Genomic DNA, 16,813 nt, shown 5'->3' with positions numbered 1-16,813 from the left:
GAGGGCCTCCGCAGAGCCTGGCCCTTTAAGGGCCTCCGAGGAGCTATATAATAAGGTCCACCTTGGAGGCCTGAGGGCCTTTCTTCAGCCCCAGCAGGGCGGAGAGGGTGCAGGAGGTCATCGTGGGGCTGGAGTGGCTGGCCTTAGCCTTCGAGAAGGACGTGGAGACGCAGAAGGGCACTGGGCTCCTGATTTCCAGGCCATGGACAGTGAGTGCGGCTGGGACCCCTAGTCTGCCCCCAGCTTCCTCTCAGCTGCTCACCAGAGAGGTGGAGGAGGGCTCTGGCCCACCGTCCTGTCTGGCTGGGACCCCCCAGCGTAGCCTCTTGCTTCTCAGGCACCCCCCCTGTCCCCCTTACATCCTTTCCAGGAAGCCAGAAAACGGGGCAGGCTGCTGGCAAAGCGGAGACCCTAGGGGGTCAATTGAAAGAAGCTGGGATGACCCCACGGGCCGCCTGAGCGCCAGGCCAGCCTTGGGCCCCCAGTCTATCGTCTCCACTGCAGAGTTCAGGGCGCTTAGCTGTTGAGTCCAGAGGCTGGTTCCTGGAGGCCAGCACCTAGAGGTCCACGCCTTGGGGGGCAGGGGGTGAAGGCCCTCCGGCAGCCACAGCGCCCCCTCTGCCTTCTTCGCCCCCAGAGTCAGGCACAGCTGTGTGCACCTTCTTCACCAAAAGGCTCTGTGAGAAAGGCGAGTGGGCAGAGGTGAGGGCTGGCAGGCTCACTTGGCCGGGACTGGGGTGCTGGATTTGCACGTGAGGAAGGGGAGGTGGGAAGGGGCATGAGTTCATTCTCAGGGCAAAGGGCAAGTGGGTGGGGCCATCAAGGGGGCTACCCACCACCTCCCAGGGATGTCCCTGACTTCATAGCACCCATTAGGGCAGGCACGGCTGCCTGCAAGGAGACAGTCCCTTCTTTCTGCCCAGCTGTAGGTGGGAGTGTTTGTGGTGTCAAATGTGTGCTCCCAGGAGGCCCCTGAGTTCTTAATTCTCCCCTGGCCAGGAGAGGGGCTTCCTTCCTGCCCCTCTGAGTTAATCTGGGACCCGTTTAGTGGGCCCCTCCATTCCTGTGTCCTAAGAAAGTTCAGGCTGCAGTCTTAGAAACTTATGTCTCCCCCTCCCCAAAGGGGTCCAACCGTGCGCTCTTCCAAACCTCTCTCCCCCATTGCAGACATTCTGTGAGGGGGGGCTGACATAAATCAGGTGTTCCCGTCTTCTGGTTTCTGAACCACTCACGGGCTCCTCCTGTAGAAATCCAGTTGCCCTCAGAAGTCTTGCCTCCAATTTGGGGGTCTCCAGTTCCCCTCTAGAGTTAGGTTGAGAAACCCAGAATGAGTTTAGGGCCTGCTTTTAGGATCCAAGTGATTCTGTTCCGGGGAAGCTGGGGGGCCAGGAGGGGCCCAGGCAGGGGACCGGGAGCCTGTGTGGCCATGTGACTAGTTCATGTTTGGGGCAGCCCTGGACAGTGGGGTGAGGAGGAGGAATGAACTGGTTGGTCACTCCAGGCTTTGAATCCTCAGCTTGGTCCATCCAGTCTCTAGAGCAGGGTTTCACAGAGATACCCTCTTGCAAAGAAATAAAAGTGTTCTTAGGTCTGGAAGGTCAGAGCCAGGTGAGCCAATGGCCAGAGGTGGAGAGTAAGACCATCAGAAGGAACACCTCCCGAAAACGCTACCATAGAGTTGGCTCAGCACAACACCGGTCCTGTTTAGAAACTGAGGGGTATCCTGTTTAGAAACTGAGGGGTGTCCTTCCTGCCATAGGCAAGACCGCCTGAACTAAGATGACAAAGAGCGAAATATAACCTTTCCATTTCCTTCTGAATTGTTACAAGGTTGCCTCTCACGTCACCACGTTAGATCTCCGGAATCAGGAAACAGCATTTGTATTATTTTTTAAGACGTGAGTTCCGCAGGCCCTTAACGAGTTCTTCCTTTGTGCTGGGGCCTAGCTGGGTTGGGGGCCTGGAGGGACCAGGGCTGGAAACCAACCCCCGCCCCCACCCCTGCATTGTCAGGCTGGAGGGGATGGGGTGTGATGGGTGCTTTGGGAGGTGTCCGCCCTGGGGGGGCATTTTTGGGGTTCGAGAAGGGCCAGAGCATCATGTCGGGCAGAGAGGGCTGGGGGCTGTCTGTTAAGCCGTCTCTGGCCCCCAGTTCCAGCCTCCGCCAGGGGAAGGGACGGCGGTACCTCCTGCTAGGGCTGAGCTGGGCCCAGGCTCTGGGTGTGTGGGGCCCCCAGCCAGGTGCTCTGGGTCCCCAGGGAAGCTGTGACCGTTCCGGCACGACCAGGGGCGAGAAGCCAGTGGTGTGCAAGAAGGGCGACCAGTGCAAGTTCCTGCACCAGAACGATGTCGCCAGGATGCCCAAGTGCCACTTCTCCTTCAAGTCCGGTGGGCGATGCCCCTTCCTGCGCTGCCCCCCATCCCGAGGGAGGGGAAGGAAATTTGGGAAGGGCCCCCAAAGGAGGTCTCGAGCGTCCCAGGTGGCAGGCCAGGCCACCCTACTTCTCCAACCCATCTACAAAAATCGGACCTGTCTTCTGAGCCCCGCTCCACTGCCCTGCCAGGCTCAGGCACACGAAGCCCGTCCTCCCCACCCCCGCCCCGCCCCAGGGAAGGGGAGGGTGGGGCGGGAATCAAAGGCCGAATTGTTACCCTGCCCCGTCCGGCTAATCACACAGCCAGACGGGCTGTCTGGAAAGGAGGCGGTCTCTGGAGCCCCAGGGAGTGTCGGAGCCAGTGTTTCCCAAACAGCCCGCACTTTCACGGTGGGGCTGGACGCACCTGCCCCATCGCCGCCTCTTTCAACCATCTTGCTATTTTTCGCTTCCTTTAGAAGAAAGCTTTACATCGCTTCCCTAAACGGAAAACTAGCATCACTGATTGGGGGCTTCTCTCCTAGCTCAGTCAGTAAAGAATCCCCCTGCAGTGCAGGAGACCCAGGTTCGTTTCCTGGGTCGGGAAGATCCCCTGGAGAAGGAAACAGCAACCCACTCCAGTGTTCTTGTCTGGGAAATCCCACGGACAGAGGAGCCTACAGTCCATGGGGCCGCAAAGAGTCAGACCCAACTGAGCGACTAGACTGCCTCAGCATCACTGATGAGCAGCAGAGGGTCACCGTGAAGGGGCCGTCATGAGCTTCATAAGTTCGGCCCCCTGCAGAGACCTTGTATGACCCGCGCGTCCCCTCCCTCTGACTCCAGTCTTTCTCTTGCCATCCTAGGGGCCATGCAGGGGGAAGCCACCGCCTCCTTTAAGAACGGGATCTGTGTGTGTGTTTCAGGTCTTAGCTTTTCCGATAAACTTTTTCAGTTCACTGCTTTTCAGAGCTGGAAGAAGCTTTAAGGATTATCTAGTCCAGTGGTTTTCAAACTGTATTCTGAAGAGGGACTCGGAGGGAGGGGGGGCCAGCCTCCAGGGACACCTCTGAGCCAGGCGGCTGGGCTTTGAGACGTCAGTGGGGCTGCGGGCAGCTGTCCCTCATTAGTGTTGATGGGGTGGGGGGAGTCCTGGGTATCCAGGAAGAAGGCGTCCCCCTCAGGGTCAGCAAGAGCTTCCCTCGGGCTCAATCCTGTTTCCTGCCCCTCCCGGCCAGTGGTGGCAGTTCATGAGGGCTGCCCGCATGTGCGTCCCTTGTAGGAAAGGACCGAGTTTATCCGGAGCCTGGCCCCTCCTTGGTCATAAGTTAAAAGGACACTTTATTCTTTTAATTAACCTTGCCTGGTTTCCTTCGGGGAGTGGGGGCCGTGCTGGGCATGGATTTGGGAACAGGACCAGGTCCCTGTCTGCCCTCGCGCAATCCCCAGCGTGAGGGCGTGTGTGGACACCAGGGTTGTGGTGTGTAAGCCAGGTTTTTTCTTTTTTGGCTCTTGGAGTCAATGAATGAATGTCTCTATTATTAGATATACCGTGCTTATCAAAGTGTAATTATTGGTCTTACTGGAAGGAATGGTTTTACTTAAAAACTATTGTTGGGGAGATGTAGCAGCGGGAAAGGGCCGCTGAAAGGAGGTAGGAAGCGGGGGTCCTGGCCCTACAAGTGGACGAGTGCCCGTCCCAAAGGTACCAGCCGCGGCGGCCCGGCCGACGGCAGGCGGGGGGCGTGCGCCACCTGCTGGCGGAAAGAGGAACGGCAGCCACACCGGGCGGCGCGGAAAAGGCCGCCTCTGCCACTGCTCGCCAGTCCCGGGGGGTCACCTCCCTTCTTCCGAAGGCTGGAGCCCAGGGGAGCGCCGTGCCGAGAGCCCACGCGGACAGCTGCATGCACACCTTTCAGTGTGAGGAAGCCAGTGGTAATGGACGCAAGGTCCCTCCTCTCGGAGCCCCGGTGTCCTCCTTTGTGAAATGAGAGGACTGCGAAAGGGCGGAGGTTGAATTCTGGGGAAGCCATGGCGTTCTTCGGGGCTCAGGAGAGACCTCGCTTTGCAGAAGCCCGAGGTATAGAATAGACCTGTTTGGAAACCAGTGGAATTGACATTGTGGTGTTCCTTTTGGCCCTGAAAAGCGCTAAGTTGCAGGGTGTTTTTGTTTTTTGTTTTCTTTTTTAAAGTACAGTTGATTTACAATGTTGTGTTAGTTTCAGGGTACAGCAAAGTGATTCATTTATATATATATATATGTACTTTTTTCAGATCTTTTTCCATTATAAGTTATTAAAAAATATTGAGTACAGTTTCCCATGCTATACAGTAGGTCTCTGTTGGTTATCTATTTTACACACACACATACATACACACATATAAAACAAAAAACCTGTGAAAAATGCCACTGGTAATTTGATGGGGCTTGTGTTGAATCTGTAGATTGCCTTGGGTCCTGTGTGTTGTGCTGAGTCGCTAAGTCATGTCCACCTCTTTGCAACCCTGTGGACCGTAGCCTGCCAGGCTTCTCTGTCCATGGGATTTTTCAGGCAAGAGTGCTGGAGTGGGTTGCCATTTCCTCCTCCAGGAGATCTTCCTGATCTAGGGATTGAACCTGTGTCTCCCGCATTGCAGGCAAATTCTTTACCACTGAGCCATCGGGGAGGTCCCTGCCTTGGGTAGTACAGTCGTTCTAGCGCTACAGATTCCTCCGGTCTAAGCACACAGTGTATCTTTCCGTCAGCTTGTATCATTGTTGATTTCTTTCATCAGCATCTTCTAGTTTTTGGAGTACTACAAGTCTTTGGCCTCTTTAGATAGGTTTATTCCTAAGTATTTTATTCTTTTAGATGCAGTGGTAAGTGGGATTGTTTCCTTAATTTCTCCTTCTGATCTTTCATTGATAAGTTGTAGGCTTTTAAGGAGGATGAGATTGGAAACACTCCCCAGTTCTCTACTTGAATGAGGTAAAAAAAGGGCTGAGGCTTCCCCCTTGGTCCCTTCAGAGTCCCCGGGGCCTTGTGTGGAAGCTAAGCAGGCTTAGACTCCCTCCCCAAACTCCTGGTGGTCTGTGCTAATAGGGCTGGCTCCTCCTAGGAACCAGGAGTTTTGGTCAGATCCACAAATAGACGGGTTACAGCGCAGGCCCCGTGAAACCACAGGTGTCCCTCTGGGTCCCGTTTATTTCATCTCTGTGCCAACTTTGAAGCAGTGCTCTGCTCTTGCGGCATTTCCCCCAGAAAGAACTATGTAGGTTCTGGAAGCCTTATAGGTTTCATCGTAGAGATGAAGCTTTAATCATGGTACAGGGCTTCCCAGGTGGCGCTAGTGGTAAAGAACCCGCCTGCCAGTGGAGGAGACATGAGAGACGTGGGTTCGATCCCTGGGTCGGGAAGATCCCCTGGAGGAGGGCCTGGCAACCCACTCCAGTATCTTGCCTGGGAAATCCCATGGACAGAGGAGCAACATCTCCATGCAGGGTCGGGGTCTTCCTGGATCTCTAGCTGCTGGCTAGGGGTCTCCTCTTCCCCACCTCTCCTCGTTCCTTCTCCCAAGTAGCCCCTGAATACCTTCAGTTCCAGTCCCTCCTTCTGAACATCTGGCCCTGCCCCACCTCCTCCAGATGAGTGTATTCATACCCAAGCCCCACTGAGCCAATACGGGTGGGATCCACCTTTCTTAGCTTGCCGGAGAGAGGAGAAATTTCTTGCTATCCTCAAAAAAGCGCTGACCCCCAGAAGGCAGGCAAGTGGCCTGTGTGCAAGGGGCAGGGGCAGTCTTGTTCCAGGAGGGTGGATGTGACCTCGAAGACGCGCCTGCTTGTGCACAGAGAATGCTGGGATTTTCAGGGGACTGCAGCAACAAGGAACGTCCGTTCCTCCACGTGAAGCCGGCCTTCAAGACCCAGGACTGTCCGGGGGACGACCGAGGTTTCTGCAAGCACGGTGAGGCCCTGACGGAAAGGGGGCTCCAGGGGATGTGGGGGTGTCTCCCGGCAGGGTAGGGACGCACCTTCCTGAGGCGGTCTGTCTCTGCCCCCACCTTCCCTTGCTAAAGAAGATCCGTCTGGCCTCCGTTTTCTCTTTGCCAGCAGGTCCACTGTGTAAGTACCGACATGTCCGCAGGACAAAGTGTACTAACTACTTAAAGCTGGCTCCTGCCCGGAAGGACCCAGGTACCAATTTGCACAGTAAGTGTGAGAGACCAACCTGACGCCCCTGCTGTCGCCCCACCGTGCTGGGCCCACTCTGGCTTCTAGAGCCTTCTGTACCTTCGCTGGCCCGAGGTGGGGAGTGAAGCGTCCGGCCAGCATCCACCCGTGAGGTTCTCGGGGCGGGGCTCCCCCTGCGCCCACCTCTCCTTGGTCCTGCTGAACTCTAACCAGTCCTGTCAGCTTATTCAGGGCCTTCCCTGTGGGGTTCCGAGAACACGCAATCGGGGCAGCAGGCCGGTGCAGGGGTGTTAGTGAGCCGGCGGTGGGAAGTGGGGCTTAGAGCCACGCTGTGATTGTCTGTCTCTCCATGCCTCCTTCAGTCCCAGGATGAATGTTTCATTCAACCCAAGTTACCTGAAGGTGAGTGCAGGCAGGCAGGGGGCGGCGGGCTCACTCCTTTCCAGCATGCGGGGGGGGGGGGGGGGGGGGGGCGGGGGGGAGGGGGGGGGGGGCGGGGGGGGGCCGCCTCCCCAGCCCTGCACTGTTGCCGCACGCTCTCACCCTCCCCCCATCTGCTCATCCCGGGAAAGGTGCTCATATGGGGTCCTTCCTCCCAGACCCCCTCGCACTTCTGTCATCTCTGCTTTCGGCAGAACGTCTCAGTCCCCAGCCCTTCTCCTTCTTTGGCTCGATTAACACATGTGTGGGTTTTAATGAAAGGACCTGGGGCCAAGCTGAGGCTTTGTGGTCCAGAGCTGTTCTGCGTCAGGGCCACCCTGCTCGTGGCTGGTCCCCGTGGGAACAGACGCTGCTTCCACTGATAACAAGCCTTGATAATGAGGGCCTCCATCCTGGGTCACGAGCCTGAGCAAACTCTGGGAGACTGTGAAGGACAGAGAGGCCTGGAGCGCTGCAGTCCATGGGCTCACAGGGTGGGACAGGACTGAGCAACTGAACAACAGTCCCCAGTCGGCAAGGCACAGCCTGCGGGGCGAATCGGGCCCTCTGTCTGTTTCTGTACAACCTGGAACCTAAGGGTGACTTTTTTTTAAAGGTTGTGAAGAAAAAAAGAAAAACCCAATGTAGTATTTTTTGACACACAGAGATGAAACTCCAGTGTTTATAAATAGTTCCACTGGAACGGGGCCAAGCTCATCATTTACATTTCCTGTCTCTGACTGTGCTCACGCATACGATGGCACGATGGCAGAGTTGAGTAGCTGCAACACAGACCAGATGGCCTGCAAAGCCAAAAATATTTACTGTTTGGGTTGCTATAGACAATGCTTGCTGGTCCCTGGTGGGGATGGCTGGATGCTGGTTAAGTTTGACAGAGGCCAAATGGGGAGCATGGATGCTGGGGGCAGCTACTGAACTCTTGTTAAGTAGGGGTTCTGTATCCAGTGCTACCCCTTGTGACTCAGTGGTAAATAATCTGCCTGCCAGTGCAGGAGACACAGGAGACGTGGGTTTGATCCCTGGGTCCGGAAGATCCCTTGAAGGAAATAGCAACCCACTGCAGTATTCTTGCCTGGGAAATCCCATGGACAGGGGAGCCTGGCGGGCCACAGTCCGTGGTGTCCCAAAGAGTTGGACACCAATGAGGCTTCCCTCTCCAGCGCTAGGCTGGGGTGGTGCTGGCAGGGGAGGAGGGCGACCCCTGCTGGTCCCCGGTGGGACGGCTGATGGCAGGGGGGCCGTGATCATCTGCACGGGGGAATTCACAAGCCCATTTCTAACTTCCATCCAAAGGGATGCTTTCGGCAATTAAGCTGTAAAACAAGGCCATTCACGGCCTGGACGCCTGGCCAGGCCCTCTGCCCTCTGTGTAAAGCTGCCTTGTCTGTACACAGTGGGTGTCTGCAGTGTTTCCTCCTGGCTTCACTTTATCTGCAGCTTGTCAAGCAGCCCCTGGGGTCCGTACTTCCTCCTGCCTGGGAACCAAGCGGGGCCCCCTCCCTGACAAGAGTGCCTGCCTCCTCATCCTCAGACGAGGCCCCGTGAGCCGGGGGCTGCCCACTGCCTGGGGCTCAGGTGCTGGAGCGGGCCGTGCTACAGGGTGAGTGAGGACGGAACTGGGCTGTTGCTGGGTTGAGGACCAGGGGAGGGGTGATTAGCAGCGGGTTAAGAAGCCAGACTCAGGTTTTGGTGAATTAAGAGAGAATGGGGCAATTTGGCTGGTAAACCAAATGTTCCGATTGTAAGGTCTCAACCTTACTTTATTTGCTTCCCCTGCCAGACAGACTGTTTCTTTCTTTAAAAGGCTAATGAGTTAGACATCTTCCAGGCCCTGTTTTGCTGCCCAGTGATCCCTTGAGTTATTTATACATAATGGCCTTAAGATGTGCTGGGGGGAGGGGGCAGCTTGGTAAGGAAGGGGATGTCACCCAGCTTGCATTTTTTAAAGAATTCATTTTATCGGATGTCACCCAGCTTGCATTTTTTAAAGAATTCATTTTATCTTTGGCTGTGCTGGGTCTCCAGTTGTGGCGAGCAGGGGCTCTTCTCTAGCTGCAGAGCTCGGCCTTCTTGTTGCGGGGGCTCCTCTCTAGCTGCGGAGCTCGCCCTTCGTGTCACGGGGACTCCTCTTCAGCTGTGGAGCTCGCCCTTCATGTCGCGGGGACTCCTCTTCAGCTGCGGAGCTCGGCCTTCTCGTCGCAGGGGCTGTTCTGGCTGCGGAGCTTGGCCTTCTCGTCGCGGGGGCTGCTCTGGCTGCGGAGCTCGGCCTTCTCGTCGCGGGGGCTCCTCTGGCTGCGGAGCTCGGGCTCTGGGCCCGGGGGCTCAGTAGTTTCCCACACAGGCCAAGTTGCCCCACAGCCTGTGGGGTCTTCCTGGATCCGGGATTGAACTCGTGTCCCCTGCATTGGCAGGTGGATTCTCAACCACTGGACCACCAGGGAAGCCCACACTTTGCCTTTCCTGGTTGCTGTCTTTGGCTCATCAGAAAGAAAACCATCATGTTTCACACCTTGAAGAGACAGACTCTAAATTATCCTCTGCGCTCTGTTTTGCAAGACAGCAGTAGTGCAGGGATGAGAGGTGAAGGGGGCACAGGGCTCGCCCTCCTCAAACGATGCTGTCCTCCTCTTTACGTGTCCAGCCCTGTTCTCTGGGTTAGCGATGCTGGGCGTGGATCTCAAGGCCTTTCTCAGGCCAAACAAGGAACTTCATTTAAGAGTAGAAGCCAGGTTCCTCAGTAAGCCAGCTAACGGTCTCCTACGCTGCCCGAGAGAATTTGGCTTTTTTTTCTCTTGGGATGTGAATTTACAAAAAGTCACACGGTTAACTTTTTCTCTTTTAGTGTTGAAAAATGAGCTGTTATGCCAGTAAGAGTCAACTGGTAGGACTCATTAAAACACAAGACCCCACGTTGGTCTGGGGAACGGGAGGACCTTCTGTAGTGAAGATGCTGGAAGGCCGTGCTGCCCGCTAACCAGCACAGAGGCCGAAGCAGCCTGCTTCCCGCTTCCTCTTCTCCTCTAAGTGAGCGAGCTGCTGCAGACACAGCAGGAGTGGGGGCTCACGTCCGTGGCAGCAATGAGTCAGCCATGCAGCAGGGAAGCGCAGTGCCGGCGCGGCCAGCTTGAGGGTGCACCCTGCTCGGCTCCCCGTGGCCGTATGCACACACGCACGCCGCTCCCGGCGCTTGCGCTGCACCCGGCCTGAGCTACTGTTGTAAACTGGCGATTAAATCAAGCTTCTTTTGCGCGACAGCTGCTTCCCTGGACGGCTTCCTTAAATTCAGGATTTGATACTGTGCTTGTCTTACGTGAGGGATCATGGGGGCAGGGAGGGGAGGTAGACGGTACCAACGAGGCTTGCCCCAGGAGGTGAGGAAGTGACATGGGGCAGCAAGCACCATGTGATCTGTCATCGTCTAAGTCAGCCCCCCGGGCAGCCTAACCCACGGGGCGAGGCCTGGAGAGGCCAGGCCAGGCCTGCTGGAGGAAGAGAAGAGGGATGGTGTGGAGGGACTAGGCCCGCCGGTCTTGCAGACACAGGCAGCGGCCTTATCCCGCTTGGTGGAAGGGGAGAGGGCGGGGGGCAAGACCGTCCAAGAGCACGCTGGCCCAGCAGACAGCTGCTCCCTGGGCGGGTATGTGACACACGGCACGCAGCCAGACCACCACCGTTCTCAAGCCTGCACCCTCTCTCTGGGGGAATGTGACGGCCACTTTGGCCTCACTGGGTGGTTGTGAGCGGGCGGCAGGTGAAGAATGGTGCTTGGCTGACGAAAGCAAGCGCCCGGGTGGCAGCTGGAGTTTGGCTGGATGGAGGTGGGGCCTCTTGCTGGATTCCAGTTCAGGATGTGGACGCAGGACAAGGCCACAGGAGTTGTCAGCAAAGGTGGTGTTGTTTCATTCCTACTATATTGCGACTCCTCATCTCACCAATCTCTGCAGAGAGGTATACCTGTCCCCGTTTTATGGCCTGGAACAAGGAGGCTCCAGTTAAGTTAGATCACTTGTCCAAGGACGGACGTGCTACTTATCTCACAGGTGAGTGTCCAGCAGAGGCACGTAACCAGAACAGAGGAATATTTTTTAGGAATATTTTTGTTACGGAGAGGGGTAGTAGTAATATGTAGGAGCAACACTGTGTCGGGGAGAAGCAGGTATTAAAAGTAACTTAGGGTTACCAGGTAAAGGTAAGGAAGTCAGCAGGTTAGTTACAAGTCGGTTCCAGGTAACTTAGGTAAACCAGGAGAGGAAGGCGTGGCAGCAGCAGTGACAGCAGAGAGGGCGCCCACAGAACACGCCCCTGACGAGACAACAAAATGACTGTATTTGCAACAGCTGAGAAGGTTCATATATACAGAAAAACATACTCTCCAGTAAGGGCAGGATTAATCTCAAGTGCGCAGCAGGGGCACCCCCCATTTCCCTGGTCCCGCGAGTTACGGCAGGGCGGTCAGGTGGTACGGCACGTGGGCGGGTGACGAGACCTGCCCTGGAGTCCAGGACGGGGGAGCCTGGGCATCAGTAACCAGGACCTCAGCTGCAGCAGGGGAGGGGAGGTGAATTTTCAGGCTGCGTTTCCTGGTACATGGCTGGAAGCCGTGGTGGGGAATTCATACAGCTGCTCTGGAAGTGAAATCTAAGCGCTGCTGCTCACCCTGGGGCGCTCCCACCAACGCACTGGCTTCTTTACGGTAGTGACGAAAACGATCTCGACAGGTACTGAGTTCAGAAAGGCTCCTCCTGAAACATGTCCCAGCCCTGAACGCTTTAGAGCGGACCCCCGGTCATCTTCATCCCTCCGAAGGAGGAGCCTGTGAGGTCCTGCTGGCCCAGGGTAGGGGTCGGCAGGCTTTCTGTGGAGGGTCAGAGAGGAACCAGGTCCAACTCTGCAGGCTCTACGGTCTCTGCCGTGACGGCTCAGCCACAGCCAGCACCTGACCAACAACCCGGGCTGTGTCCCCGAGACCTCACGTACGGAAAGGCCCACGCTGGCTCGTGCCTGTGGGTTCCCGTGGTCTGCGGACCCTGCTGGGGCGGGAGAGGACCCACGCAGAGGTCGTTCCCACCCACCTCTGCACCGAGCGGCTCTGACCCAGAGTGAGGCAGAGGGGGAGCTGCGGGAGGGCCTCCTCCCCACGCGTCTCTTCTGGGGCATTTACAAAGAAAGGCCGCAGAGCCCTTCCAGAGGGGGTTCCAGTGACATTCTCAGTCGCACTGAACTACCTACCCCTATTTTAGTTATACCTCTACCATACTCTTCCTCAACTGTGAATTTTTCCTTGTGGACAATTCCAATACACCTTCTCCTTAACCAGGAGAATTTGATGCAGAATTATACTCCCACTGGGGACAATTAGAGAGGGTGGGGAGGCAGGGGACTGAAGAACAGAAAAGGGAGATAAAGCCAGCATCGAGTTCTCGGAAGAGCGCGGGGAGAGAGGTGCAGATGCGTGAGAGCTGGCTTCACGACAGCACACCCGCTTTCTCGTAGTTCTGGAGGAGTGGGGGCAAAAGGGGCTGAACGCGTGTTCTGGCCTGAGGATCACAAGCAAAGCTAAGACCCAGACAGACTCGCTGGTCCAACGGGCACATCTGTATCCGAGACATAATCAACCCTTGATACTGGAAAAGGATCGTAAGACCTGATCCATCTGTGCGATCTACACTGGATTTCCAAGAAGCCTTTATCTATCCAAGTTATCGTCTAGGGTCCAAAGCAGAAGTCATAAAACTAGGACAACGTGGAATATTTTGACCAGGGAAGAAACCCCAAAACCCACCCTTCTTATGCAGCCCTAACGAAGTGGGAGGAATATGTGAATATTTCACTCAGCTTCTTGGGGGGTGCAGGGGTAGGACTCTGAAACGCTTCCATGAAGAGATGAGAAGCAGAACCCACGTGCTCACTGCTATACTCACTGCAGATATGGAAAAGATGATTTAACATTCTTTGGAGTGTGCTGTTTTAATCCGCTTAAAAGAAAAAAAAAATCACTTGCCAAGGATTTTTCAGAGGCTCACCTGCAACTCTGAACCCACCCTCTGCTTGTTCCTCACAGCTGGTCAAGGACCCAGAGAAGCCCACCCACCCCCAAGGGGAAGGGTCTGACGTGAGCTGACTTCCAGCCACTTCAGATGCTCTTCTGAACCAGTATCCGGCAGGGATGAACAGCACGATGCCAAGATACAGACAACAGTTTTGGGGAGAAATGATTTAGAATTGGGATTATTTTTACCGAGAATTAGGAAACAGCTATTTTAAATTTTTAACAATGAACTCCTGTCATCTCCCTGTCTCCTTGAATAACATCCGCCTTTATGATTAAACAACCTCAAGTTTTTCTCCAAAACTTTCAGTCACTTCTGAGAACATGCCAAAAAAAATATCCAGAGAGAACCAGACCTGTCCACATTTGAAAAAAAAAAACACCTGGCTTCCTCCAGAATGGCTGGGTTCCAGTCATTTTATTCTCTCCGCCCCGCCCTGCCCGCTGTGCAGTTTCCGCTCTTAAACACTCTCTGCAGCGTCTCCACCGTCCTCGCCTCAGAGCGCCAGAGCTTTCCGTGGCGTCCAGGTCAGCGCTGATTACGCCAGCGCTGCAGCTCTTGGGATAAACAGAGACAAACATAAGGGTCTATGAGCCAGTTCCTAGACGGCTTCTACCTCTTGCCCCTGAAGATCATCCCCCTGTATTTGTTTTATAAATTTAGAAATAAAGTCTTAGGTACAGGGGTAAGTTTCTGCCTCACTTTCCTCAGTCTCAATTTAAAGATGTGAAACAGAAACTCCAGCATCACCTGAATGGTCTCTTTTTCAATGGAGGCTTTTTCCCTGTGACAGAAATGATGTGGGATTTCAGGCATCATGATGAGAAAGGAATTCCTTTCTCACGGATGGCCACGCATATGAGACGAGGGTGGGCAGCCGCGGCTGGCTAGTCAGGATGTGAGAGCTTGCTGCAGACATGATCCACGTCTTGACCCACGCCCTGTGTCCTGACACTGAATCAGTCACCAAGCCCAGCAAAGAGTCAAACCTGACATTCTGGAAGACTTTGTGAATTTTACTGGCCTCTAGTGTTATTAATGATCTTACACTTTTGCACTGAAAATTTTCATCTGAAAACATTTGGATTTTGTCTGTTGTGGAAGAATACTGGGCCTTTTCCGATTTAATACAATAATACTTTTTAAAAATGAGCAAATGTTATCTGGAATTAAAAGAACAGTGAAATCTAGGCGTTTTCCTTCTGGTAAGATCTGGAGCAAGTTGAAATGTGTAACTAGAAAGGTGCTTGTTCTCTTTAACGTTAAAAGTACTTAAATAAAACAGCTCTCAGCCTTAGACACACTGATAAAGAGACCACTGCGTTTGCTTCTCATCTCTTAGGGTATAAAGCTATTTGGTTTCCATCCTAGAAAGAAGTTCTTAGAATCAGAAAGTCACCAAAGAGAAGAGCCCTGATCTTCCAACAGGCAAACAGCTTTACGGAGAAAGTGCAAGCGCACTGGATCTCCAGCAACAGTCGTCAATGGAGCAGGAGAGTGGCTACGTAAACTCTAGTCAAATCTGATCAAGGCCATTAGAACCAAAACCTCCAATAAAAAACCCCGAGAGCCTCGAGGACAACAGCTTGTTCATTAGGGCGTGTCAGACAATGCAAAACTGAAAAATGAAAAAGCGGTTCAGAGAAGCCCTCAGAGGTGCGTGTCATGGGCTGTGACCTGCTGCTGAGGATGCAGAGCGAGGCTTACTCAGATGCTTGAAGCTCCAGCTGCAGCAGAGGACGAAGCAGCCGGTGAAGAGCAAGGTGAGGCCACCGACTCCGCTCCTCACGCTGGTGCGGCACCGGATCCAGCCTGTTGGCAGAGAAGCAGGACTCACGTTAGAGGGCAGGCCACTGGCCCTTGTCTGCAAGGGACTCAAGTCACCCGGTCAGCTCAGGCAAAGGAATTGCTGTGCGAGGAATCTACATACCACTGCATCATACATACGTGTTTTAAACAAATGAAAAGGTGAAAACCAGAAGAGCTTAATTTTAATCAGTTTCAATTAGTCAGTCTTATTTTGGGGAGTGTGGTTAAGTTTCATGGGGAGATGAATACGGGTGGTCTTGCAGCTGAGCCTCCCTCGCTTGGGGACAGTGAGCACGGGGACGGCAGGCGGGCAGGTCCTGAAAAGAACGAAACCTGCTTGATGGACGGCAGCCGCTGCTGTCACTTCAGTGCTTTACTTGTGTCAGACTCCAGGATGAGGAAAGGCAGGGGGGAAGATGGGAAGCTCGAAAGGCCCTCCTTGTCTCGTTCTCGAGCCGGGCTGTGACCGAGCCTGGCTGTGACAGTCCTGGCTGAAGGAAGAGAAAGTCTGGAACCAGCAAGAGAGCCCCGCAGGCGCAACTCGGGCCTCACCTGTGTGGACAGCTCCCAGGAGCCTCCTGAGGGAGGAGCTGGCCGGGGCTTCCAAGCTCCTTACCGCCGTCGCGCTTCTTTCCAACCAAGGAACTAGGGTTCCAAACAGAAGTCACTGTGACAGCTCATCTAAATCCGTCCTCTTCCCCAGCACTCGGTGCCTGAGGTCCCCAGGGCGAGGCTGCAGGAAAAGTACATGCCAAGTCGTGGGTGACGGTCTGCCCTGGGCTGCAGACGTATGAGCACCGGAGGCCAAACTACCTAGTTGGCGTCAAAAGGTTCTTCGGCAGACTAAGGGGCCCGAGGGATTGGGACCTGGATCATCTCTCATCTGATGAATACAGTGCCCAGATGACCCCCGGGACAGGATTAGTGAGTCACTTCTACTTCCTCTCGCCTGCTGAACACCTCAGCAAACAGCACGATCTGCTACTGTCCTGGTGATTACCCGTTACTACTGCCGACAGCTGACAGGTCTACTCTATCAGCCCATCACCACCGCTGACCAGCACACGCTTCTTATTTATGTTTGATACGAGAATTACTAAAGCAGAACCAGGAAGGAGGGTTTCTGCTAGGTACTTACTTCCCCTGCCCTTGCAGCTTTCCACGTTTAATGACAGGCAGGGAATCTCTACTATTGCTGGTTCTCTGGTCTCGGTTTGGTTCATCAGGATAAAGTGTAAATTAAATATTTACAACTGGTTTGGCAGGTGTGGTGAAGTTGCTGCAGATGTAAAAATACTATGCAAATGATCATCCATTTATTAAAAATGACAAGAACCATGCTGGCTTCTCAGAAACCACACAAAGGCTATTTCTCTTGCAAGGTGAAGATTCGTATCTTAGAAAACAAAGCATGATGAGCCCATCCAGCTCAGAAAAATGACACAGCTCTGGGAAACCTTCAATGGCACCACCTCTCTCCCTGGAGCGTCAGGGTCCCAGTGGCTCCCAGGGTCTTCTGCAGCTGGCGGAACCCACTCACTTCATTCCGGGTCCAGGCACTTAATGTGGATGACGTCAGTTGAGGCCTGAAGCTGGGATATGTAAGCAGCCCTCGGCTGGGAGAGCCCAGGCCCAAGCCCCTAAGCGTCCTGCGGGAGCTTTTTTCCGTGACTCCCTGCCTACCGCCCCGATGCTCTGGGCCCTGACCTCCATCCCCGAGGAACGGTCATGCGTCTTGGGCTGTCATGCACGGCCGGCCTCTGCCGCCTCACCCCTCAGCCGCTGCTCTGCACCGGGACAGGGGTTCCGCTGACACAGACATCAGAAACCCGCAGCCGCCGTCTGTGACTTAACCGTCCCATCACCCCTCTGGCCTGGCTATAATCCCAGAGGCATGGTTCGACTCACCTCTCATGTCTCAGGCTGTTGGTTACTCACCCATGCTTCCCTTAAATACCCCCTTTTATGGGCTCCTCTGGTCAACC

The 16,813-nt window shown here is 54.7% G+C and overlaps 2 protein-coding genes across 2 annotated transcripts; one reads left to right on the top strand and one right to left on the bottom strand.

Moving 5' to 3' along the window:
• The first annotated feature begins 88 nt into the window (after window positions 1-88).
• On the top strand, window positions 89-10,176 carry CPSF4L (cleavage and polyadenylation specific factor 4 like). The gene is made up of 8 exons (XM_045165186.1): window positions 89-209; window positions 2,259-2,388; window positions 6,206-6,301; window positions 6,451-6,546; window positions 8,407-8,569; window positions 9,022-9,176; window positions 9,629-9,706; window positions 9,995-10,176. The coding sequence occupies exons 2-8, from the start codon at window positions 2,358-2,360 to the stop codon at window positions 10,174-10,176; spliced, it is 801 nt and encodes a 266-aa protein (XP_045021121.1). The 5' UTR covers window positions 89-209; window positions 2,259-2,357.
• A 1,116-nt stretch (window positions 10,177-11,292) lies between these two features.
• LOC102404484 (uncharacterized protein C17orf80) lies at window positions 11,293-16,787 on the bottom strand. The gene is made up of 4 exons (XM_025279399.3): window positions 15,967-16,787; window positions 15,381-15,473; window positions 14,727-14,831; window positions 11,293-11,824 (listed from the first exon to the last, which is right to left on the bottom strand). Exons 1-4 carry the CDS (start codon window positions 16,049-16,051, stop codon window positions 11,739-11,741), a joined length of 369 nt encoding a protein of 122 aa, XP_025135184.2. The 5' UTR covers window positions 16,052-16,787; the 3' UTR covers window positions 11,293-11,738.
• Window positions 16,788-16,813: the final 26 nt, after the last annotated feature.

Source organism: Bubalus bubalis, chromosome 3 (genome assembly GCF_019923935.1).
Source record: "Bubalus bubalis isolate 160015118507 breed Murrah chromosome 3, NDDB_SH_1, whole genome shotgun sequence".
Classification (NCBI taxonomy): domain Eukaryota; kingdom Metazoa; phylum Chordata; class Mammalia; order Artiodactyla; family Bovidae; genus Bubalus; species Bubalus bubalis.
This window is presented reverse-complemented; position numbering and strand designations above follow the sequence as displayed.

What these genes read in the sequence shown, in the direction of transcription:
- CPSF4L (XM_045165186.1), top strand. Translation starts at nt 2,358, where the DNA reads ATGCCCAAGTGCCACTTCTCCTTCAAGTCCG. An exon ending in CCACTTCTCCTTCAAGTCCG is followed by an intron (nt 2,389 to 6,205) that starts GTGGGCGATGCC and finishes TGGGATTTTCAG; the next exon opens with GGGACTGCAGCAACAAGGAA. An exon ending in CCCAGGTACCAATTTGCACA is followed by an intron (nt 6,547 to 8,406) that starts GTAAGTGTGAGA and finishes CTTTATCTGCAG; the next exon opens with CTTGTCAAGCAGCCCCTGGG.
- LOC102404484 (XM_025279399.3), bottom strand. Translation starts at nt 16,051, where the DNA reads ATGAACCAAACCGAGACCAGAGAACCAGCAATAGTAGAGATTCCCTGC. An exon ending in AAGCTGCAAGGGCAGGGGAA is followed by an intron (nt 15,474 to 15,966) that starts GTAAGTACCTAG and finishes TTGGAACCCTAG; the next exon opens with TTCCTTGGTTGGAAAGAAGC. An exon ending in CTGGAGCTTCAAGCATCTGA is followed by an intron (nt 11,825 to 14,726) that starts GTAAGCCTCGCT and finishes GACCCTCCACAG; the next exon opens with AAAGCCTGCCGACCCCTACC.